The 27084-nt window shown below is 35.0% G+C and overlaps 1 protein-coding gene across 5 annotated transcripts in view; it reads left to right on the top strand.

Moving 5' to 3' along the window:
• The window catches only part of STXBP4 (syntaxin binding protein 4), a 172786-nt gene that overhangs the window by 50725 nt on the left and 94977 nt on the right, over positions 1-27084 (top strand). For all 5 annotated transcript variants that reach the window (XM_086686923.1, XM_086686926.1, XM_086686925.1 and 2 more), the window contains 3 exons: positions 229-320; positions 11915-12004; positions 16109-16174. In XM_086686923.1, the coding sequence (XP_086543049.1) occupies positions 229-320; positions 11915-12004; positions 16109-16174 (248 nt within the window). The remainder of the gene's footprint in view (positions 1-228; positions 321-11914; positions 12005-16108; positions 16175-27084) is intronic.

Below are 27084 nucleotides of genomic sequence, written 5' to 3'. Positions count from 1 at the left end.
TCAGCGAATTTAACTCAAGTGAGTTAAAATTGGTTTATCTCTTACTTACTGTTTATTTGAGCTTATATTTGTCACTTCAGTTAATACCACTTTAAGGTAATTCATTGAAGTAAATTAAATTTGAAACGTTAGTTTTAATGCATAGCTTCAACTTCATTTAAAAAAAGGTAAAGATGTATTTAGATGAGGTTAAATGTTGTGTTCCTACTAAAATGTGTTCCATTTCAGATTTTGTCCAGGTTGCCAGAAACTTGTTTTCCTTGCAGTTGGATGAAGTAAATGTTGGTGAATGCGAAATTTCCAACATACTAGATTCACAGGTAGAGTGTGCCCTATAGAATTGTCTTGATTATACTTGGATCATAAGTCTTGAATGTTGTATGTCTTATATGTAGCCTTTATCATTTTTCACTTTAAAAAAATTACGCAACTAGTATATGCTTCTTCATAAACAGATAAAACATAGATTAATGTAACATCACGAGGAAAAATTTCATGTCGATCTCTCCCATCCCTCCTTATTTCCTTATGGTACTCCCTAAATTTGCCACAGGAAAAGTACTCATAAGTGTATATCCTCTGAAATTTTACAGTCTGAACCATCTTCATGTGTCAGCGTCCAGATCAAGAAACACAACATTAAGGAAATACATTACTAGGACCCTGATGCTCTCCCACCCCCAGGTTCCTTTCCTGTTACTTCTTTTCTTCCCCACGCACCTCCAGGCAGGGTAACTCTTTTGCCTGTTTTTGTGCTTTGGATAAAGTGGAATTGTGAAGGCTATTAACTTCACAAGCCATTTGTTCTACTGAATTTTGACATTTGTATTATCAAATTTTTCAGTCCTTTTTATTACGGAGTTTTTGTGTTACTGTGTTTTTCAGGAAGATCTTTCCAATTTATACATTTAATTCACTCAAAATCTATTCTTGTCTATGCATGAGTTAGGGCCCCAAATGGATAACCACTTGCCCATTTTCCACCGTCATTTATTTGATAACCGTCCAATTTTGCTAATTTAAAAAAAAATTTTTTTGATGTTTATTTATTTTTGAGAGATAGATAGAGAGACAGAGTGTGAGCAGGGGAAGGGCAGAGAGAGAGGGAGACACAGAATCCGAAGCAGGCTCCAGACTCTGGCTGTCAGATGTCAGCTGTCGATGCGGGGCTTGAACTCACGAACCACGAGATCATGACCTGAGCCGAAATCAGAGTGAGATGGTTAACTGACTGAGCCACCTAGCTGCCCTTGCCACTAATTTGAAATACAAACTTTATCCTTATACTGAATCTCTATCTAGATACACAGATCTGTGTCTAGACCCACCACTCTGTTCCATTGATCGATTTCTTTCAGCCAATACATTATTATTTTAATTATTCTAGCTGTATATTTCTAGATATTTCTAGGTGCATTGTTATCTGGTACGCTAAGTCCTTAATACGTACTTTTTTAACTTCTTGGTTTTGATCTTCTAGGTGATCTTTGGAATCATTTTTGCCATGGTAGTGAAAATTGAATTGGGACTTTTTAAAATTGGAATTTCATTGGATTTAGAGAGTGGTTTGGGAGAGCTGAATGTAGTTTACCTCTCCATTCATTTAGGTCTTTGTTGATATTTTGGAAAGAGAAAATTATGTCTTGCTTCATATGTGTCTTGAATATTTCTTATTACATCTGAAGAGGTATGCTCTAGTTTTTGTTGCTATTAGAAATGGCATTTTTTTTAACCATTACATTTTCTAATTGGTAATAAAGATAGTAGTTATTTTTTTAAAGATTTTCTTTTTAAAGTACCTCTACACCCAACTTGGAGCTTGAACTCACAATCCCAAGATCATGAGTCACATGCTTCAACGACTGAGACAGCAAATGCCCCAAGGTATTAATTTTGGAATGGTTATTTTGTGTGATGCCACTTTATTGAACTCTCTTATTCTAGTTGTTTTTCATTTGTCTTGGGTTTTCTAAGTAGGGCATTTTAAATTAATTACGTTTTTGTTTCTTCCACAAAATTTTACTTTTTTCCAATTCTTGTTGGAACTGGAGCTGCAAAAGTGAGCTAGAAATAAATTTTCATGATATTTGAGCCATTCTACATTTTTAATTCTTAGAAAGAAGCTAGCACTATTTTATTTAATAAATAAGAGTTATAATATTTTTATATCTGCTTATTTATAAATTATTTTAAATTTATAAATTAGGGAGAGAGGAGAGAGCCTGAGGGGGGAGAGAGAGACAGTCTTAAGCGGGCTTCATGCTCAGCACAGAGCCCCACACGGGGCTTGATCCCACAAACCTGGGATCATGACCTGCGCTGATATCAAGAGTTGAAAACTCAACCGACTAAGCCACACAGGCGCCCCTTTTGAAAATTTTTTTAATTTATTTATAGCTGTTTAAATAACAGAAGCTGTATCTGTTCCTTTAAGGTTTGAAAATGCCAGATGAACCTGGGTCATTGTTGGTAGAGAAAGCATTTCCTATTTTTTAATGTCTTCTAAGGTTATTTTATTCAAGTTTTTGTCCTTTTCTTGAATAATTCTGTTGATGGACATCTTCCTAGAAAATTTTTCCGTTCATCAGGATAGTAAAATTTGTTAAAAAATAACTCAGAATTTTATTTTGAATATATTTTAACAGTACTGCTCTTTATCTCATAGATGTACTATACAATTTTTACAAAATCTTCACACCCTCCAGTTTCTATAGATCGTATTTTAATTATCTTTCAGTGTATAATATTCCCATTGTGGTTGCTTATTTTGAACTATATTAGACAGTTTCTAATTCTATAGTTCCCTTTCAGTTGCTGATTTCTAGTGTACTTCACTGACTTTAGAAACACTTTCTCTGTGTTATTAATTCTTTGGTCATATAAATAGCAGAAATTAGAAATAAATTCTCTATGGTATTAATCTTTTGGATATATATCGAGCATATAGTCAATTTTATGAAATATTTCTTTTGAGGGGCACCTGGGTGACTCATTGGTTAAGCATCTGACTCTTGATTTCAGCTCAGGTCATGATCTCATGGTTTGTGGGATTGAGCCCCATGTAGGGCTCTGTGCTGACAGCACAGAACCTGCTTGGGATTCTCTCCCTCTCTCTCCGCCTCTCTTTCTCTCTCTCTCTGTCTCAAAATAAAATTTTGAAAATTAAAAAATTTTTTTCTTAAAAATATTTTCTTATTCTTATTGTCAGAAATTTATAGAGGTGCCTGGGGGCTCAGTTGGTTAAGTGTCTGACATCAGCTCTGGTCATGATCTTGCGGTTTGTGAGTTCGAGCCCCACGTTGGGCTGTGTGCTGACAGCTCGGAGCCTGGAGCCTGCTTTGGATTCTGTGTCTCCCTCTCTCTCTGCCCCTCCCCAGCTCACACTCTGTCTCTTTCTCTCTCAAAAATAAACATTAAAAAATTTAAAAAAAAAAAAAGAAATTTATCATCTTTCCTTTTTCTCTGCTCTTTTTTTATTCTATATTACCCTAGAATATTACCTTGATATATTATAATTTCAAGAATACAGTATGCTTAGGGGCGCCTGGGTGGCTCAGTGGGTTGGGCATCCTACTTCAGCTCAGGTCACCATCTCATAGTCCATGAGTTTGAGCCCCCCACCAGACTCTGTGCTGACAGCTCAGAGCCCGGAGCCTGCTTTGGATTCTGTGTCCTCTCTGCTCCTCCCCCATTCATGCCTCTGTCTCTTTCTCTCAAAAGTAAATAAACATTTAAAAAATTAAAAAATAAAAGAATACAGTATGCTTAAATATCTGTCAGTGATCATCTGATCATTTTATTGCAAAAATTTTAGATAATTAAAATGTATGTTTTAATTCAATATCTTCATAAGCTGTGACATTAAAATTTTCTTCTGAATTGAGTAATAATTATACTTATTGGTACACAATTAATCAAAAAATATAAATATATCAATTTTGATCAATTATTTTTATAAAGGTACTGTTTAAAATACAAATTCTTACTTCATTGAATGGATTATTTGTAGTCCAGCTGTGTCATGCATGGGCATTTTCGGATTCTTCAGTGCTGGTGTACTTTGCTTCTTAAGTATTGATACCTGATAACATAGCCTCCCACTTTGTTTTTCTTATTAAATGTTGATTTGGCTAATCTTTTTTCTTATCATTTCCAAATAAGTTCTAGCAAAAATCTTACTGTCTCAAATTTCTAGTTTATTTTGGGAAGAATCAACCTCTTTATAAATTTAAGTCTTCCTAGCTATTGAGCATGTTTTGACTTCTTATTTATATCTTCTTGAATGGCAAATAATAATTGGATACATTTTTTCCAATACAAGCTTTATTAATATTTTGTTAGATTTATTTCTAGTTACCTTTCACTTTTTTGCCATTATAATAAATGATGTTTTGTTTTTGTTTTTAAGACTTCATTTCTTTAGAGCAGTTTTAGATTCACTGCAAAATTGAGGGGGTAGGTTCAGAGATTTCCCACATGCCTTCTGCCTCAATTCATGCATAGCCTCTACCATTATCACCATCCCCACCCGAGTGGTACATTCGTTATAATTGGTGAACCTACATAGACACATCATAATCTCCTAAAGTTTATAGTTTACATTATGGTTCACTCTGGGACCTGGATAGTCTGTGTGAGTTTGGACAAATGTATAATGGCATGTATCCATCATTATGGTATCATACAGAGTGTTTTTACTGCTCTGATTTTTACCAATGTGCTCTGCCTATTCATCTCTCCACAGCCCCTCCCCTCACCCTTTGCCATCACTGATCCTCTTACTGTCTTTATAGTTTTGCTCTTTATATAATGTCATATAGTTGGAATCATACAGTATGCAGCCTTTTAAGATTGGCTTCTTTCACTTAGTAATATGCATCTATGGTTCCTTCATATATTTTCATGTCTTTTTATTGCTGATTAACATTCCATTATCTGAATGTACTATAGCTTATTTACCCATTTTGAAGCTTATTTACCTTTTGAAGGATATGTTGGTTGCTTCCAAGTTTTGGCAATTGTGAATAAAGCTACTGTAAACATCCATTTGCAGGTTTTTGTGTGAACATAAGTTTTCAGCTCCTTTGGGTAATTACCAAGGAGTACAATTGCTGGATCATATGTTAAGAAGATGTTTGGTTTTATAAGAAACCATCAAATCATCTTCCAAAGTGGCTATACCACTTTGCAGTCACAACAGCAATAACACCGAGTTATAACACTGAATAACAGAGTTCCTAACACTGAGAACGAGAGTTCCCATGATCTAGTTGTTTGGAAACTTTCAGGAAATTACCCAGTCTCCTGGAGTTGAGGCACTGATTTATCAGAACTGATTCGGTAGCATTTAAAGTAGGAAAGCTGAGGCTGTAAGAGCACTGTTTTTTTTTTCGATCGTTTCAGGTGTTATGTATTTTCCTACCTACTATTGACAACCAAGCATTGTTTTCTTTCTGCCAAACAGTTCTCAAAGCTACTGTCCCCACTATTGGTAAGGAAAGGCAAAGGTGGTCGGGTAGCTTACAACAGAAGAGAAGCGGGGAATTCACAGTACTTTCGGTGAGCGTGCAAAGCTTGCTTAGCAGCTGCAGAGAAATACTGGCTCTCCACATTAGTAATTTACTTCCTTTCTAGCCAATATGATTTTAGGGCAGATAAGAGTGTATTCAGTGTGTGATACTTTGATGACAAAAGCAAGGTGCTGATGGTAATTGTGCAAGGTCTTCTGCATGCTAGTAATTTCCTGTTTGCAACTTCAGATCAAAATGTTGTGCAATTGTCATTATATCAATTTATAAGATCTCCTTTGTTGTGTTGTGCTTGTCAGCATGTAGCAGATATCCCCATAAAATGTTGGCTTTTTTTTTTTCACTTGAATCCATAATAAGAATACCTTTTACTTCACCACACTCACATATATAACTGAAACAAAAGTCTCAAAGCATTACTTACTTTTTCTACATTATTGCATTCTTATTTAATATTCAGTTCTATTTCATTAATATTTGAACTTAAAACTCACTAATGGGTCACATACCATGGTTTTAAAAATACCATAAAAATCACTGCTTGCCAAGTAGCTCATCAGAAACAAATAAAAGTATCTTATTATTTTGTAGTATTATTCCCAAAATTTTTGTTTCATTAAAAAAAACAAACACTGTAGTGCTGCACCTGAAGTATCAATTGATCTGTGGTTGAGGATAGTGACAGTCTGTGAAGGTGGGGAAATTCCACTATGGTTACCCCCTCAACCATTTTGTCACAAACAACAGAGTCAGATTTTATAATCCGTCTGTTAGAGATGGTTGGGTTTTTTTTAACTTGTGTTTCCCTTTTTTTTTTTTCCTTCTGGTTTGTCTTTTCCTTAATTTATCTTTCAGAAATATTTTTGCTGCAACATTATGAACACCCTGTAAAGAACAAAAACCTCAAGTGTACAACCTGATGAATTTCTGTTACTATCTTGTGTGTAATCACCACTCAAAGGCTCCAATGTACCAACTTTGTCTCAGTTGACCATCACTCCTACCTTTACAACAGAACCACTATTCTGACTTATAACAGCATAGATTGCTTTTGCCTGTTGATGAACTTCATCATAAATAGAATCACACAATATGTACTCTTTTGTAACGAGCTTCTTTTGCTCATTGTTTCATCTGCATCTGATAAGATTTCTTGAGATACTATGCTTCAAGAAGGAAGAATTGTTAAGTCAGTGTAAGTCAGTCCTACTTTCATTTAGTTGACAAAAAACTTAACAATTTTGGAAATATATGGCCTTTAGAACTAAAAATGTAATTGTCTTACTGTGATTCTAATCATCATTGCTTTGTTAAAAAATTCACACAGTGATAACACCTGCTGCTGGCATAAGGTTACACACAGAAAAGCAAGGTTAGAGCCTCAATTTAACAGAACTCTAACCTTAGCAACAGCAGACTATGGTCTATCATAATATGATGGGTTTACCACACACATACAGAATACTATATGTTCCCTAATGAAGACTTTTTACAATTTGGTTTCTTACTAAATCCATTTAGTGCATTGTACCCCTACTTAAACAGGTGAGAGAATACAATTGGAAATACAATTGTAAATTTATATAAGAGTGAGTAATGTTTCACTTATAGTGAGGTCATGATATAAAAGGTATGTCTCACTATGTGTGACAGTATGTACTTTATAGCCACTTCATTATATTTCATCTGCAAAACATTAAATATATATTGAACAACTATAGTGTGGATGGCATTGTGTTAGCTGCTCCAGCACATTATTAAAATAAATAAACTTAAGCCTGTCCCTCAAGGAATTTAAAGTATTGCGCAAGGAAAGTCATGTACATAAATAGATTTTAAACAAGCTCTAGCACTACATGGTAAGACCATAGTTATGATAGAGCCTAGAATATTCAGAGAAGATTCCTAACAGAGTTAACTTTTGAGTGAGTTTTAAATGATATGTAGGGTTTTATCTACTTAAGAGGTGAACAGAAAGTAATAAGAGAATTAGCATGAATAAAAATATATACATAATGTGATGGTAAACAGAGTAATATACCTTTTTTTTTTTTTGGAAGTTTTTTATTTTTGAGAGAAAAGTGTGCAAGCTGGGGAGGGGCAGAGAGAGAGAGAGAGAATCCCAAGCAGGCCCAGCAGGGTCAGGACAGAGCCTGATGTGGGGCTCAAACTCGCAAAAATGTGAGATCATGGCCTGAGTCAAAATCAAGAGTCAGATGCTTAACCGACTAAGCCATCCAGGTGCCCCTAGAGTAATCTACTTTTTTAAAAAGATAAGGGGCGCCTGGGTGGCGCAGTTGGTTAAGCGTCCGACTTCGGCCAGGTCACGATCTCGTGGTCCGGGAGTTCGAGCCCCGCGTCAGGCTCTGGGCTGATGGCTCAGAGCCTGGAGCCTGTTTCCGATTCTGTGTCTCCCTCTCTCTCTGCCCCTCCCTCGTTCATGCTCTGTCTCTCTCTGTCCCAAAAATAAATAAACGTTGAAAAAAAAAATTTTAAATAAAAAGATAAGCAGGTACATGCAGATCAGTGAAGGAAGTTAGGCCTAAAAATGTAAATATTATACTTAGAAGTTTGTACCTTACTCGTAGTCAGTGAGGAGCCATTAGGGAGAATAGTGACACAATCAAAATTGATAGTTTAGAAATAATAATCTTATAGTAGTGTTGGTTATCTTGGAAGGTAATGAAACTGGTCATAGGTAGCCTAGATAGGGCACAAAGGAAAGAGTCCAAATATAGAATATTAAGAACTAAAGAATGAAGGTGAGGAAAATGGGAAGAATGGAGAGACAGATATATGATAATTTACCAACAACAAGTATATCATCATTAAGACTTGCATTTGAGTGTAAGAAATAAGGAAGAATGAATTAAAGCTAACTGCAGAGTTTTGATTAGGATGATGAATAATAGTAGGGTGGTGCTATTGACAGAAATAGGGAAATGAGAACAGTGGAGAAGATGATAGTTGGATTTTGGAGAGTAAGTTCAATATGCTGACAGGTGTAAGTGACCAAAAGGTCACTGGAAATAAGGAACTAGACACAGAGAGGGATTTGGAGGATGATAGTTGAAGTGTTCACTCAGGGAGAGCGAGAAAGGGAGAAAGGGACACACTTTGCGGAACCTCCTCCACTCCCACTTAAGGAGTAGAATGAAATTATTAGAAGCAGCCTAAATATTCTGAAGGGCAGGTGAGATAGTGGGAAATCAAAAACATAGGGAAGAGAAAGTGTCAAGGACAAATGGCTTAAGCAATGTTACATGAAGGAAAGGAGGTTAAGAAAGTTGATGGGGGAGTGCATTTATTTTGTCAAATACTAGGTTTATTGGTGACATGGAACATAAATTATTTTCAAAATGTACGGATGGGAAGAAATATATGTAAACCAGATTATTAGAAGTAAAGGAGTGGGGCGCCTGGGTGGCTCAGTCAGTTAAGTGTCCCACTGCAGCTCAGGTCATGATCTCAAGGTTTATGAGTTCAAACCCAGCATCATGCTCTCTGCTGTCAGTGTAGATAGAGCCCACTTCAAATCCTCTGTCTCCCGTTGTCTCTGCCCCTCCTTTGCTTTCACTCGCTCTCAAAAATAAAAATAAAACATTAAAAAAAAGAAGTAAAGGAGTAAGAGAAAGGAAGGAGGAAATAGGGAAATATACAGAAATTTAAGGAAAGGAGGTAATTGACTTGGTTTCTAGTGGAAGGCTTTATCAATAAAATTGACCTGAAGCAGACATTGTTCTATTGAAGATGAATTGAGTGTTGGAATGAATTGAGTGTTGGAATGGAATGGTGGCTATCCAGAATAGAGTGGAAATGACTTATGGTGTTATCTACCAGGTGTTTCAGAGGGGGACAGCCTGAGGATCACAAATGATACTGTGAGAGCCAGACAGGAAAGGAATGGAGGAAGGGAAGGATAAAGCCCAAGAATTGGAAGCAGGTTAGAAAACAGTTCTCTGTCTTCGGGTGCCTGGGGGGCTCAGTTGGTTAAGCGTCCGACTTCCACTCAGGTCATGATCTCGTAGTTCGTGAGTTCGAGCCTCACATCCGGCTCTGTGCTGACGACTCAGATCCTGGAGCCTGCTTCAAACTCTGTGTTTCCCTCTCTCTCTGCCTCTTCCCCACTCATTCTCTCTCTTTCTCAAAAATAAGTGAACATTAAAAAAAAAAAAAAAGGAAAGAAAACAGTTATCTGTCTGAAATCATTTGAAGTTAAATAGAAACAATTCATTTCATCTGTTGCTTGCTCAGTTGAAGATACTCAAACTCTTAACACATGACTGAGCACGAAGAGGTTTTTCAAAGAATTCACAGGTAACATCTATGGCCAATTCTCTGGCTGTAGGTTTTCACTGCTTAGCCTAAAATAGCAATAGGATTATAGCACGTTTGTTTGTTTTTTTGTTTTTGAGTCATGGTTTGTTCTATGACTATTTGGGCTAGCATTTTACCTCCTAAAATGGTACCATGGGCTCTTTTATTCATGATTTGCCTCCATATTTTAAGCTCACAAGTTTATAATCGTATCCCTAAAACGCCAACCTATAATTTCTCTTAATAAATTGATATAGTTGTGTTATCTAGATTCTTATTTAAGCTTTTGAATTCTGTGTATCTCATGTCTTAGATAACACGCAAGACATAATAGGCTTATCTGAATGTTGAGTAGCAGTGTTTCCCAGAACACTTTGTGCTTTTGCAGGCATTAGTCCACTGAGATGTCCCAAAATAAATAAAGGTGTGGTGGTTGGGGATATGGTCAAATAACTTGAGGAAATGCAACAAGTTATTAAATTTTATTTCCTTTTGGGATATTCAAAATGCTCATTAGAGTATTAAGGATGTTGGAAGCTCTGCGGGAAAGTTCATTTTTTCTAAATCCTACATTTCTCCAACTTACCTGGCCACAGGGACCAGTACCACCATCACCACCACTCAGTTTTGCTTTTGTACAAAACTAGTTAATATCCTTTGGAATGAGCTTTGAGAAATATTGTTACATTTGAATATGTATCAAAAACTATTCTAAATAGTATAAGAATGAATTCTTTGAGTGTGTGTTGAGTACTCACAAAAGAGTAGAATAACAGAGACAGATGAAGGATATGAGATGATGAAAACAAATGGCCATACATACCTAAAGGTAATTGTCAGGACAAAATGTTTAGGAAATGCTTAGGATGTTTGTTTAGGAAAATGTTTCTCCCTAAAATTGAGGGATGACTCCTACTTCAGTTATTCTATCATTTAAAATTAAACCTGAATTTCTTATATCCATTCCACCAGGATTTCTGTTAGGCAGTTAGTAAAAATCACAGACTAATGACTAAAGTCAGATCTCTATGAGAATCATGAGGTGGCCATTATTAGCTGTGAAAGTTTAAGCAAGCTGCTTACCTTTTGGGCCCGTTTCCTCCTCAGTTAAATGGAGACAAGGTTATAGGAAGGATATAACTTTGAATATATATATAGTCCTTAGCAATGTATCTGCACACAGTAAGTTCATAATAAATGGTGACATTATTAATTATTTTTATGATCTTTTGTATTTACCTCTCCTCTCTGAAAGGCCCTACCTTAAGCCCATTCTTATAAGAGCAATCAGTTTTTCCACATAGTCCTTTAAATTATATTTTCTATACTTTTTTTATTCTGTTATAATTTATACATACAAGATGGCTGTAATTAGACTTGGATTTTCGTCTCTGATTAGATTGTCATTGTTTTTTACCTTGTAATTAACTGTCAAAGAGATCATGCTAGCAGTAAGAGAAGAGAAATTGTCATCTCTGGTATTTTGTTGTTGTTGTTATTCACTTGTGCATGAATTATTAATATTACTTTCAATCCACAATTTCTGTGCAGGGATCTTTTTAAGCTGCTTGGCTGTTAATATTGCATTTTATTTAGTTAAAACAAGACATATCATCGATTAATGAACTTTACTGGGTTTACATAAACCATCTTGGTTGATAATGTCCAGCCTTTTGTTAGCCTTATATACCATGTACTTGGCGTGGATGTCTTTGGGGAAGAGTTTATGTCAATAACTCAACGTCTTTTTGACATTATAAACATAGTCTTAGAATTTGGACTTTTAAGGGAAATTATATTGTTGAAACAATCATAAAGAGGACAACAGGCTATGTATATGTTATAATCATCTAGATTCTGTTATAAATAACAACAATGTGAAGTTAGGCTTAAATCAAGTTTCCCCAGGTTGCTTTAATATTCTCTTTCATCTAATCAAATGACTCCAAAGAAACCAAATTTTGTTATTAAAATGCAAAAGCTTAACACTCGTCAAAAAGGATTTTCATGCTAGTTCTCATAATTAGCATTTAATGCATAACTTTTTTCTTGTATTTTAATGTTGACAGCTTCTTCCCTGTGATTCCTTAGAGGCAGATGAAATGGAAAGGCTTAAGCGTGAAAGAAATGATGCCTTGGAGGAAGTGAATACACTCAAGGTAATCTCCAATTTCGCCTCCTTACATTTTGCTTAGAAAAAAAGAAAAGGAAGAAAATTATTGTATTTATTATAAGTAAATTATCAAATGTATGATATTAATGCTTGTAATATTATAAATAAAATTAATATTGCAAAAACTGTTAATATCACGAAATAGATCATTTATTTAGTCAATAGGCCTTTAAATAGTCAACTTTTTGGTTCACATACTTATTTATATTTCACCATGTCCATATAAGATTCAGGGTAGACTGGTTTTTGCTCATACCTTCTGATCTGGCTACTTCTGCCCCTTTTTGTTCTCATATTGGTGGCAAGGATGAGAAGCCAACAAAGATTAGATGAGTCAACAAAGCAAGCCATGACAATTTTGGATCCCTTAGATGTTCATTGGAAATACTTTTTTCCCATGGAAAATACATGCTTCAGAGACCTCTTGTTTTGGTAACATAATTTGGAATTAAAGCAATATGATTACGAGAAGAATAGACATACAGTGTGCCCAAATATACTTTAAGATTTTGATTCATTTTACATATTTTCATTTTGTTTTTTGTAGAATATTAAATTATATCCTAATTTTTACAGAAATACATTAGATTTTCCAAGTCTTTAAGAAAAGCACTATAACTACTTGATTCATGATTAATTCACCATAGGAATATGTTTTTTTCAATTATTTTACTTTATTTTCTGAAATAAGTAAAAATCTATGTTTATTTAATTTTTATTAAACTGAAATCTTTACACCTCACCTTAAAAAAGGAAGAAATTTCTTTCCTACCTTAGTATTTAAACTCCAACTTCTAGAGGAAGCCATTGTTAAACATACCTTGTTTATCCTTTTAGAGACTTTTTCTTTTTTTTTTAATTTTTTTTAATGTTTGTTTATTTTTGAGAGAGAGAGAAAGACAGAGACAGAGCGAGCATGAGCAGAGTAGGGGCAGAGAGAGAGGGAGACACTGAATCTGAAGCAGGTTCCAGGCTCTGCGCTGTCAGCACAGAGCCCGACGCGGGGCTCGAACTCACAAACCGTGAGATCATGACCTGAGCTGAAGTCAGGTGCTTAACCAACTAAGCCACACAGGCATCCCGAGAGCCTTTTTCTATACAGCCAATTATATTTCTAAAAATAAATGTATATGTGTGTTTTAACTTTAACATTAATTTCTTCACACACTGCACACTTTTTTACAGCTTGCTTTCTTTTTTTCCCCTCTCTTGTTAGCCTTATATCTTCTTTTTTTTAAGTCGATTTATTGAATTTGAGAGAGAGCATGAGCAGGAGAGGGGCAGAGAGAGAGAGGAAGAGAGAGAGAATCCCAAGCAGGCTCCATGCTGTCAGCACAGAGTCCAACACAGGGCTCCAACCCACAAATTGTGGAATCAAGTAGCTGAAATCAAGAGTCAAATGCTTAACTGACTGAGCCACCCCGGCACCCCTGTTAGCTTTATATTTTAGGCTACTTTTCAAGTTAATATGTGCATATCTGCCAAATTCTCCCCAATGGCTCTTCTGCCATCAAATGGTTCTGTCCTAAGTTTTCTAGCCAGTTCCTTATAGATGAATATTTAAGCTGTTTCCAGTTTTCCACTATTAAAAAGAATTCCTTCAGGGGTGCCTGGGTGGCTCAGTTGGTTTAGTGTCCAACTTCCACTCAGGTCATGATCTCGCCATTCAGAGTTTGAGCCCCGTGTCAGGCTCTGTGCTGACAGCTCAGAGCCTGGAGTCTGTTTCAGATTCTGTGTCTGCTCTCTCTCTCTCTCTCTGTCTCTGTCTCTCCCCCACTCACACTCTGTCTCTTTCTCTCTCAAAAATAAATAAACTTGGGGCGCCTGGGTGACTCAGTCGGTTGAGCGTCCGACTTCAGCTCAGGTGATGATCTCACCGTCCATGAGTTTGAGCCCCACGTCAGGCTCTGTCCTGACACCTCAGAGCCTGGAGCCTGCTTCAGATTCTGTGTCTCCCTCTCTCTGCCCCTCCCATGCTCATTCTCTCTCTCTCTCTTTCTCAAAAATAAATAAAAACATTAAAAAAATATAAAAATAAATAAACTTTAAAAAAATTAAAAATAATTCCTTCATAAATAGCTTTGTAGTTGTATCTTTGAGTAATTTCTACAATTTTAAAAATACAAATTGAATATTTCTGAAAGTCAGATTGCTTTATCAAAGGATATGTCACATAAAATTTTATGCATGCTACCAAATTACCCTTCAAAAGATTTTACCAACTCATGTTCCTTCCAAGTGTGTATGAACATTCCATTACTAAAGGAATATTTATAGACTTTTTTACAACTTTGAAACCACTTCTACATTTGTTGGTATAACAGTTAAGAGTCACAAAATGAAAAAATACAAATTTAGCTTTAAGAATAAATTGACAATATTTCCTCATATTCTCTTTGAAAACATCTCCAACAATGGTTATCTTGGTAAAATATCATCTTACATAATTTATCTGTCTGTAAGCCATTTAATCTTATGGTTCATTAGAATTTTGAGAGGCTCTCAAGTCTTTTTTCATTTTCTTAATATTTATCATTGTTTAGTGATATATTTCAGTTTTTATTTGAATATCAGTATTAATTATTAGAATTTTAATTTAAAAGTGTATTTAGATAATATTTAAACAGGGCTTCCCTAAATAGCTATTCAATAAATCAGGATTCGCGTTTAATGTCTGTAAAACGTAACTGAACATACCCTAATGTGATACGACCTGAAATCTCAGATAAAGCATATTCTGTATTTTATAATTTACTTTACCTGGAAACCTAGTGGCTGAGAACCACTTGTTTGGCCATACAGAGTGTACAAAGCAATAAATACTTCATTGAGGTAACATTTGTACCTTCAGTATTTTTACTTGTGTTATACACACACACACACACAAAAGACAGAGGTTGTTAAATGCAGTTCACAGAATGTGTAGGTGCTCTCTAGTCACTTGCCGTTATCCTGTGACATCTCTATCCTTCATCTCTGACTTGAGGTACAATACAAATAAAAACGAAACCAAGATAAGTTGATGCCAGTGGCTACTTTTTTCTTTATTTTACAAGAATGATTTTTAAAAGTGCTGTGTTCTTTATTTAACTTGAAGCCATCTCCCTACAAAGTTTAGATTGCTACTGGTTTGCAAAGCTGAATGAAAATAGATGTATTTTCCATTTACAGATGCAAAAAAAGTAGGACACAGAGTGAAGGTGAGTTGCTAGAGCATCAAAGCATGAGAGCCAGCAGTTTCCTGGCTCCCGGCCTGTGGCAGATTCATTAGATTGCTATATGATATTCATCTTCATACACCCTCATTTCATCTGTTAGATAAGAATGAGCTGAAATATACCAGGAAGCAGAATGCTTCTTATAAACATTGCAATGTTGCCATGAATATTTACCACTCAACTTAATCTTCAAGCAGTTCCTCTGCCCAAGTTTATAGTAAAATGGTCCTTAAATTACTCTGAGTATTTTTGATTTGATCAATAAAATGTGGATTTATTTATGATATATTTTTAAAACACTGAATGTTTTAGAGTATGTGCTTAAGTTAATGTTAAAAGATGATAGTATTTAATTTGCATGCATATTCTACATTAGTAACTATTATTTTGTAGTTTGGTTATGGTAGCCATATCTTCATTTTTGTGGATTATCTTCCAAGTACAAGCTAAATCAGGAAAAGAATAGTCAATCCAATTTCTTATGTCCTCTCGTGTGGTAAGAGACCTTTACCTCTAAGATGTAACAGTAATGCTCTTCAGTTTGGAAGCGCCTGGGTAATGATCGCCCTTTTCCAAATTTTGTTAGTATTTACACATTTTCATCTTGATGGATTTATTTTGGAGCTCAGAAGTGGAGAGTGTACAAAATGGCTCTTTACAGTTAACAGGAAATGCATTTATATCACAGTTGTACTGTAAATAACTAATTACTTTTGAATGGTATGTGTAAAGCTAGAAAACTGACTGAGAACTACTTTCAGATTGTAGCGATTGGATGTTTGGAGAATTTATAAATGTTGAAATAAAGCCCTAAGAATGATACTCATTGGTACTTCATAACATGTTATTAATTCAGTGGTTTTTAAATATAGGAAAAACTATTTGAATCAGAAAGGCAAAAGAAACAGTTGACAGAAGAACTCCAGAATGTGAAACAAGTAAGTGCATATATTACATATGTGTGTTTTATGTGTAAGTGCATAAACATATGAGGTATATAGCAATGATGCTGTGTAATATCCTGGAGCTTACAGATGTGAGTAACATAGTATAAAATAGCATAAATCTTAATGGCAATCACTTTCAGAGGCTGTTTCTGTGCTGAAGTCCTGCTACTGTTGCTCAAAGAAATTGCTTTCAAAACCAGATAACCATGGACTGAAATGGCCAATCTCATTGCTATTCTATTGTTTTACCCTTTTATTTTCCCTTTTTCTTTTCTTCTGTTTCTCATACTTCTTTGTATTAAAGAAAAAAACAAAAGAAGAAAAGAAACCTCCAAGGCAGAGGATTTTTTACTTTCATTTTTTTTTAATGTATATTTATTTATTTTGAAAGAGAGAGAGAGAGAGTGCGTACACATGCAAGCAAGGAAGGGGCAGTGAGAAAGAGAGAGAATATCAACTGGATGCACTGTTAGCCCAGAGCCCAAAATGGGGCTCAGTCTCATGAACCAGGAGATCATGACCTGAGCCAGTATCAAGAGTCGGATGCTTAACCAACTGAGCCACCCAGGTGCCCCTACTTTTATTTTTTAGTACTAAAAAGTAAAAATTTATTTTTACTCTGCATTGTTCTTCACAAAATTTTAGGCAGCTTACAACAGAACAGATACAGTGGCATTATCTTGAAATAGACATACAAATAAATATTGTTAAGAGTAGAAAGATAAAAGAACGTTTCTAGAGATCACTGACAATCAACTGATTTTGAATTTCCCTGACTTCATCCCCCCAGAAAACATAAAATTGACAAAGAAAGCTAATAAAATCACATAGAACCCATGCCTTCAATATGACTGTGACATAAAACATCACGTCTTTGAAAATATATATAAATAGAATAAAAAAATTTCAAGCTCCTGCAGCTTGCCTGTGGTGAAACCTAGAATACAAAGAACAGGGGTGGTAAGCCTTCAATGACTCTGGAAAAGAACTAGGAAAAACAGAACAATTAGACAAAGTTCAAATAAAATCACCTCCAGAAAGAAAATGCAATAATGAATGCCAGACTCTAAGCACAGAATAGTAGTTGGTGGTTCCCAGGACTTGAGGAAGTGTGTAACCAGAAGTGGCAACATTGGAAAATCATTGTCTCTGGGGAATAACCAAGTGAACAGAAACAAGATGGTATCCCTTGGAGAGTAGGCAATAAGGAAATAAGAGGAGAAAATTAAAGATTATGCAGAAATGAAAGAGAAACAATACATACCAGTCCTTTCCATCTACCTCCACCATGACAATCATGATCCATAAAGAACTGCACAGGAGAGTGTGCTGTTGAACTAAGAACTCTTTCTGTGAAAGAAAAAGGAATAGGAAAAAAAAAATTAAATCTGTCCCCATTATTACAAAACTACTGTAAAAAATCAGACAATATGAATTAAAGTTTTCCTTCTGATAAAAACTCTCCAAAACAATTTGACCACAAAGCTGAAGAAAACTAATATAACACTCCAAACTCAAATATCCTTAAACAAAGCATTTGCCACTACAAAAAAACACTTTAAATCAGAAATTTTTTAAAAAACTAAGAATAGAAATTGATTTTAAAAAAAGGCAGGAAGAAGTAAAAGGAGAGTTGGTAAAACTTAGGAAAGAAATAGGAAAAGACAAAAGCATATCAGAAATGAAAACTAAGTTTATAAATACAGACAGATAAAAAAGCATTGGGAAAAAAATGCCATAACCAGGACAACAATAGTGAAAGGAAGTAAAAGAGTTTCTTGAAGAAATAAAACAACTGAACAACACTAATATTTAGAACTATAATCCAAGAAAACTTCCCAGAATAAAAGAAGACCTGAATCTCTCATTGGGTACTAGGGAAATCTGACCTCGAAAGATCAACTCTATGACATATCCAGTAAACGTATTAGGCTTTAAAGATAGGAAAATGCACCATGCCTCCAAGTGAAAAGATCAAATAACTTACAAAGACAATAGAATTTGACCAGCATCAGCCTTCTCAGCACAACAAAGTAAGGCCAAGTAGAGCACCATTTTCAAGAAACTAAAGGAAAGAAAATGTAAACCAAAATGTATACAGCCAAGCTGACTTTCAGATACCAAGGCCCTGGAAAAATAGTTTGGAATGTGCCAGTATTCAGAGAATGCTGCACATACGTAGTATTCCTGAGGAATCTAGGAGAGGATGAGTTTCATCCAGCCAAAAAATTACTGGAATAACTTTGTCCAGAGTTTCCCAAAGAATGAGCATTTCACAGATATTCTATTGCTGAGACAAAAATGAGACTGAGGTCACATGTCTGACAAAAAAATCAGAAGATTCAATTTATTTAAAAAATGAGAGGATAAAGCAGGGAAAAAAAAGGAAAATAGAATACAACCACTCTGTTGTGTAAGTAAGGCTGATGTCAGATAGTAAAACATTAGGTAAAAATAGAGGAGATTTCAGGCACTATAAAAAGTAATAAACAAAGGTAACCTATGGAATGAAAATACACACCTTACAAAATACCAAAAGTAATTTAAAGGAAAAAAAAAAGCGAAAGAAACACACAAAATAAACACAGTAAATATAATATATGCACACAATAATTTCAACAAAATATGACTGAGTTGAGACCATCATAGTTATTTCAATTAACATGAATGGGATCATGTTAATGATGTTTTAAAAGCTCTTTTAAAAGATTTTCTTAGGAAAATATAGTTTGTCAAAACTGACCTCAGTAGAGATAGAAAGCTTAACAGATCAATTTACATAAAAGAAGCAGAGTTATCAAGAAACTACCCTCTAGAAAAGGACCAGGCCAGATGTTTTACAGGGGAATTTAACCAAACCTTTGGCAATCCCAAAACTACATAAGTGGCTTCAGAGGATAAAAAAAAAAATGAAAGAAAATTTCCAAGTTCTTCTTTTGAAACTAGTATAACATCAGTGCCTAAACCTGATATAAATAGCACACAAAAAAAGAAAATGCATTTAGACTAGAAAAACAACTAGGGGTATGTGAATTAGAAAAGAAATAAGTAAAACCATTTGCTTACAGATGATATAATAGTTATCCAGAATACCACTGACAATCAATGATAATATTCATTCAATGAAAAATTCACAAGCTAGCAAGATATAAAATCAAAATGCAATACTCAATTGTATTCATGTACACAAGTAATAACCAGATAGAAGTTGTAACAGTTGAGAAGCAAAAAATGATGTAGAAAAATTGGCAAAGACATGAACAGATGGTTCACCCAAAAAACATTATGAAAATGTCCCTTAATTATAGGAAAAGATAAGCTTTCTCATAATAAGAGAAATACCAATTAAGTCTACACTCAGATAGGACTTCCTGCTTCTAGTAATGATAGAGTATAAAAACTGGCTGAAGACATCTTCCAACAGAAAACAGCTTTAAAACCTGACATCAAAAAATAAGTAACTACCAAAGGAATTGGAAGAGTGTACATAATCAGACAAACTTCTCCTCCTGGCTATAAGCCTGAAGCTAACATAATGTGACACTGATAGAAATTGACCCACACTTAGAATCATTTGGTATTCGAAAAGGTTCACAGACAATTCACCTGGGGGAAAGATGCTCATTACAATACATGGGGATAGATTAAGGAAATACTTGTATGAGGAAAAAAAATGAATCTCCACCCCTACCCCATGTCATACTAAAAAACTAACTGAATTATTATAGATATAAACATAAGAACTAAAACAATTAAATCCTAGAAGGAACTTTTATAACCTTGGGTTAAACAAAGTTAACAAACTGTATACCTAAAATTAGTAAATTTTACTATATTGAAATTTACTATAGAAGAATTCTGCCTCAACAAAGCTTTTTTTTTTTTTTTTTTTTTAGAAAAACTATGCCAATACCATTTCTCACCCATCAGATGAGCAAAAATTCAAAAGCTTGATGGTACTCTGTTGGTGAGGATGTTTTGAAACAGTCATTCTTATCTGGCATGCAGAATGGTGCCCCTATGAAGGAGGATTTGGCTGTTCTAACAAATCAATATATCATTTACCCTTTGACCTGACAATCTCATGTCTGGGAATTTACCCTGAAAATATGCCTCTAGTAGTATTAAAATATATATGCACAGTATTGCAGTCTTGCTTGTAATTAGAAAATATTGGAAACTTACCTTAATTCCTCCTGAGTAATATGGAGTGATTTCCAGGAGATATTACCAAGGAAAAAAAGCAGAGTTCAAAAGAGCATATATGCAATGTGTAGTAAACAAGAGCAGTTATATATCTGTTTATCTCTCATGAAAGACACCAAAGGAAGACGACACAGTGATGAAACTGGTTATCTATGGTGTGGGTGGACACAGGGTGGAAAAGATACAGGATGGAGAGACACCTCTCTGAGAATTACTTTTTATGTAATTTTTACTTTTGGGTGCATGTTAATATTCTACACATTCAACACATGTACAAAGAAATCAATAAAGATAAGGAAGGGAAAATGAACCTAAAGCTACAAGCCAACTGAAATAAATGAATCTGTTTGTATTTCAAATGAATACCATCCACATGCTAAAGGAAAACCAATTCAAGTAACTTGTGAACACAGTATTTGTGTTCAGACTTTGACAGGTTGGGACTGAGTTGGAAAAGAATTGCAGACAAATCCTGAGCCTTTTTTTTAGTATTTTGTTGTTGTTGTTGTTTAGTTTTATTGTTGTTTTAGTGGTGCAGGCAAAGCAAGTCTGAAACCATTTTAGATGTATTATGGATGTTAGCAAATGTGTTGATTGTCGTTGAGAGCCAGAATCTCAATGAAAACGCACAGACATACAAAATAAAGTCACAAAAGAATCCTGTGAGATGGACTGGAATTGGAGGTATTGTGAATGTATCATTTCTAAAATAGCTGTATGTCAGGGTGCCTGGGTGGCTCAATCGGTTAAGCATCCGACTTAGACTCAGGTCATGAACTTGAGGTCTGTGAGTTCGAGCCCCACATCGGGCTATGTGCTGACAGCTTGGAGCCTGAAGCCTGCTTTAGATTCTGTGTCTCCCTCTCTCTCTGCCCCTCCCCAGCTCACGCTCTGTCTCTCTGTCTCTCAAAAATAAATAGACATTAAAAAAATTTTTCATATCTATATGTATATGTGCACATACATATATGTATATTTTTATGCAATATATATATATAATCATTCCCTGACTCTGTCAGTTGTAAGAACCAAGAAGCAGGCACTCTAACAGCAGTGAACACATAGCATATGTAAATGCCCAGATATCATTAACTACTAAAGGAACCCAGTCTCCTTGGAGAAATGACTGATTTAAGCATTGGAGGGAGGGTAAATACAAGATGAACTTAGAACATCTCATTTTACCAGAAAATAAGGAAGTGCTCCAAATGACGGGGTCATGTCATAAGCAATAAGCTTGAAAAGGGCTCCTGCTAGCTAAATCTGGAAGAACTTGAGTACCAAAATAATTAAATACAGTAATGAGTTGCAGACCATTGAAAAAAGTAATCCTTAAGTCCATACCGTTAGTAAATAGATTAGTTAATTAATGGGGAGAAAGGGGAGCTCTTGGCTCATTATAGACTGTTGAGTGCTGACGTAACTGCAGAGGCTGCCAGATTTGGGAAATCAGCATTTTGCATCTGTTTTAGTATAGACTGAATCAGGCTGGAGTCATCAGATGCTAAATCTAGGGGGAAATCTTGATGAAGAGCAGAGTATTTACATATTTACATGATTTTAAAGTAGCTCTCTATAAACTGCTTATTAATTGCTAGGGGAAAATAATAATTATACAGTAGTGAAATAAGACAACACCTTGCCCGGTGCTAAAAATTGATAGCACCAAAGAAGAAGAACAGATGGAGAATGTGACTCCAAATGTGAAACCTTGAAAAGGACACATCACCTATGTAGTCCTCCAGCAGAGAACATGTAACCTGAGTCTAGCTATGAGAAAGCATTAGACAAACTCAAAATCAAGAATACTTTTTTATTTTTTTTAAGTGTGTGTGTGAAAGAGAGAGAAGGAGCACAAGAGAAAGACAGAATGGCCGTATTCTTCAAAAATATCAATGTCATTAAAAAAAAAGAAGAAAGAAAAGCAATAAAAGATCCCAGATTAAAAGAGCCTAAAGACAGGGAGAATAAATACAAGACCTGACCATAGTAGACTGGATCATGCACTGGAGTGGGGAAAATGTTCTAAAGGATGTTATTGGGTCAGTTGACAACCTTGGAGTACAAATGGTGGATTAGATAAAAGTATTGGATCAGTGTTAAATTTCCTAAATTTGACAACTAAACTATGGTTATATGAGAATATACTTAGGAAATACTGAAGTTTTTAGGGGTAAAGAGCCATGATGTATGTAACTTACCCTCAGAAGGTTAAGGAAAAAAAGTGATGTGTGTGTATATGTGTTTTATGCATATACATCTGTACACATGTGTGTGCATGTATATGTGTGTTTCTATATGAGAGAGATTGAGAATTTGCAGGACTTCAGCAACAACCTATACATACCAGTGGCTTACAAGTGTATTTCTCACTCATGAACATGTTAATGAAAGGATAAATCTGGTGAACTAGGTAAATCTGGGTGAAGGGTATGAGGATGTTTTCTGTACTACTAATTCTTGCAACTCTGCTGTGCACTCAGAATTATTTCCAAATAATAAGTGTTTAAAAGTCCTCTATTTTTTTGGCCAATTTTAAGACTCTCATTAAATATTTTTGTGCTTTGGTTGGTATGCATTTTTAGCTGTGTCTTAAATTCCTGCATCAGTTTATATGGCCAGGCTTTTTTATGTTTTAGTGTTTGCATCCTGAAAGTAGACATTTAGGCATCTTCTTTGTTGATTTTTACATTTGGAACAAATGAGAAGGTGGGTTTTTTCCTACATTTAATTAAAATTGTCTTTTCTCCTAAATGGTTAGAGCTTAAAACTTTAGAATATAGAGCATACTTGACAAAATATTTACATTAAGGACTGATTAAGAAATGATTCTAAAGAAAAATTTAACAATTTTGCTTTTTTTCCCCTTGCAATACCTGCTTCTTCCACTTGAGGCCCTCCTGTATTTATTTCTCTGAACAGATTAATTTCTGTTATTAGGGAAGGTTGGGTCTTCATGAATAAATAAGACAAATATGTCTCAGAACTTAACAAGATTCAATAGAAAAAGATGGGACATAGATGGAAAAATAAATAGGAAAAAAAATCTTATATGATGAATGGTGAATTAGTGTAAGGAGTAATGAGGCAGATAATAGGCTTTAGAGTTAGACCATGTAGGTTTATTCTGATCCTGCCTCTTGCTTGCTCTTGACCTTGGGCAAGCTACTTCATCTCTCCAAGCCTCATTTCCATCACTTCTAAAATGAGTTTGATAATGGGATCCCTCACAAGACTGTTAGAAGTATTAAGCAACATATATAGTATAAATGTGTACAGCCCATAGTAAGCACTCAACAAATATAAACTATCATTGTCATTATTATAAATACTAGAAAAAGAAATGCTAGGTGCTGAAAAATATGTGCGAATGATTTGTTTTAACCATTTGCTTTAGAGGAGGAAAACCTAATTCTGGCTGAGAAGATAATGAGACTTTTTATAGAGAGGGTGACGCATACATGAACTGGGCCAGACATAGAAAGGAAAGAATGTTCCAGACGGAGGGCACAGCATAGAAATCATGCTATGAAAGAAAAAGTCTTGAGGGTCAAAATAGGCCTTTTGCACACTAACTGTACTATTATTTGTTAGTATGTTTGTGTTTTCATATCTAACACTGTGGTGATGATATCTGTCTTATAATTTGTTCATAGGAATCGAGACTTTCAGAGTAAAACTGTCAGAATATAGTAGGTTCCTCAAAAATAGTAACTTGGGTTTGTATTCTTTTATCAGCAGCAGCAGCAGCATTATTAAAAGCCCAGGAAGGGGCGCCTGGGTGGCGCAGTCGGTTAAGCGTCCGACTTCAGCCAGGTCACGATCTCACGGTCCGTGAGTTCGAGCCCCGCGTCAGGCTCTGGGCTGATGGCCCGGAGCCTGGAGCCTGTTTCCGATTCTGTGTCTCCCTCTCTCTCTGCCCCTCCCCCGTTCATGCTCTGTCTCTCTCTGTCCCAAAAATAAATAAACGTTGAAAAAAAAAAAAAATTAAAAAAAAAAAAAAAAAAAGCCCAGGAATATAAGGGAGCTATGGACAGATGAAAAGTGTTAGGAAGTGGCGTTTGGGTGGCTATGTTGGGGCCAAAGCATATAGGCACTTGAATACCAACCTAAGATTTTAAACAACAGACCGCCTCTGAAGATACTTGACAAGGAGAAAAATTATCAACTTGCTTCACCTATAATCTGATCCCTTTCTTTCCTTCACACTCCGCATCCAATTTGTTAGCCCTACTTTTTTAGCTACAGAATTTCACCACTTTTCACCACATCCATCACTAGTCTAAGCCACCATCATCTGTGGCTTGTGTTGTAATGACAGCTTTCTACCAGATCACCCTGCTCTTACCCTTGTTCCACCACCATACTGTCTAATCTGAACAGAGCAACCAGAAGTATCTTTTTTAAAACTTAAGTTAGAACTCTCTAGGGATTTCCATCACAGAGTAAAAGCCAAAATCCTACCAGTAGTAGCCTACAAGTCAATGTGAGAGCCTATGATGACCTACCTGATCTGCTGTTCTCACACTCCTCTTACCTCAGTGACCTCACCTCTTATCACTCTTCCCTCCCCCCATTCCCTGCACCCTCACTCCACTGACCTCCAACCCTTACTATGTGTGGAGAAGTTTTGTGGTATTATTAATTGCTTTCTTAGGTGTTATACGCTTTCATGTTTTTGCCCTTTATATCTCCCAAATAGAGGGTAAGCTTCATAGGGGAGCTATCTCTGCTGTGTTCTCTGATTTATATTAGAATAATATCTGACACAGAGTAGGTACTTAGTAAATATTTGGTGAATAAAGGGATGAATGAAGAATATCTATACTTAAGAGTATTCAGTAACTCAAGATCAAATAAGAGGCTTTTGTAATAGTGTGGACCAGCACTGTCTAATGGAGGTATGAGAGCCCCCTATGTATTGTTAATTTTCTTTTTTAAAATTTTTTTAATATTTATTTATTTTTGTGTGTGAGAGAGAGAGAGAGAGAGAGAGTACAAACAGGGGAGGGGCCATTGAGAGAGAGAGAGACACACACATACACACACACACACACACAGAATCCGAAACAGGCTCCAGGCTCCAAGCTGTCAGCACAGAGCCCAACACGGGGCTTGAATTCCCAAGCCGTGAGATCATGACCTGAGCTGAAGTCAAATGCTTAACCGACTGAGCCACCCAGGCGTCCCCGTATTGTTCATTTTCTAGTGGCCACATTTTTAAAACAGTAAAAAGAAATAGGTAAAATTATTTTAAATATACTTTAGTCTGATATATCTAAAACAGGATTGAAGATGCAATAATATTAAAAATTCATTAATGAGATATTTTTACATTCTTTTTTCATACTGTATCTTTGAAGTCCAGTGTTATTTACACTTAGAGCATATCTTATTTTGTACACTAAATTTTCATTGAAAATGCTGTATCTGTGTTTAGATTTAACAAGATTTACTGTTGAAAAAATGGTTTCATATACACAAATTTTCCAGACATAACTTAAAAATTTTCTACTAACTGAATACCAAAATCTTTTTCTAACAATATTTACATGCATATGGATAAAACGATTTCATGCTTTTCTAGAAGACTTTGCCTCTCAAGCAAATTATTTCAAAACTACATCTTTTCAAATTAAGTATATCACTAATTCTTAATACCATTAACATCAAGTTCAAAGAAGTATATATTGAAAGCAATTCTAAATTTATCAGTATCAACTTAGCATACCTTAAATTTTTCTTAGTTTTTTGTAACTAATTTATGTGACACTATGAATAATTAAAATCTGCATATTAATTTATGGTAGAAAATATGTAAAATCATTATTATTGATGGATATTATTAAAAGTTTTAATGTCAGTATAAATTCTTATACTTGTTTGGTTTCACAAATAAGCCTTCCCTTTTCTTGGTGCTTTAAATTTAGCTCATTCATGTGCAGTGTGATAATGATTTTTTTTGTCCTTGATTATTGAATATTAGGCAAGCATTCCTTCTGTTTTAAGAAAATTTTTAATTCAAGTTAAAAATATGGTAAATCTTTGTAAAACTCTTGCACAATTCAGCCAAAGACTATTGGCAAAGAACACAGGATCATTAAACCCATTGTCTTCTAAAGTTAGTGAAGAGTCATAGAATTTGCACATATATACTAAACAATATTAACAACTGTATCCATGACGTTTTTCACACATTCAGTTTCAAAAACTGAGCACAGATATTTTCCACATGTAATGTACAGTGGAATGAAGCAATAAAGAAAACAGTCTCTTGTTGGAAAATGTCAGTAAGTTTGAATTTTTGATCCAACAAGGCTGCAGCATCATCTATTATGATAAGCAATTTTATTAAATATCCAGCTGAAACTCTTTCTTTGAAAGATGTAAAAGTTAAAAATATCTAGACCACAAGTTTGATTTTTTTTAGGCTGCAGATTGATAGCTTTTTGTCATAAATTTGGAAGTTCCCTAAGATAGTACATGCATGAAGTTTGAATTGGGCAGTGTCTCCTATGTCACATGGCTCACCTAAAGCTAAAGAAAGGTCTTTGTAGTTTTTCAGATTTTAAATCAATGGATCATTGATGTTGTTAAAAAGTTCTTGTATTCTGTAGGCATTTGTTTTGTGACTTAATTGATGATCTTTCATTTTTGGTAAAATATCTTTTCTAGTCTTTTATCATAACTGAAAT

Source organism: Puma concolor, chromosome E1 (assembly GCF_028749965.1).
Source record: "Puma concolor isolate L17-30 chromosome E1, mPumCon1.1.hap2, whole genome shotgun sequence".
NCBI classification, from domain to species: domain Eukaryota; kingdom Metazoa; phylum Chordata; class Mammalia; order Carnivora; family Felidae; genus Puma; species Puma concolor.
This window is presented reverse-complemented; position numbering and strand designations above follow the sequence as displayed.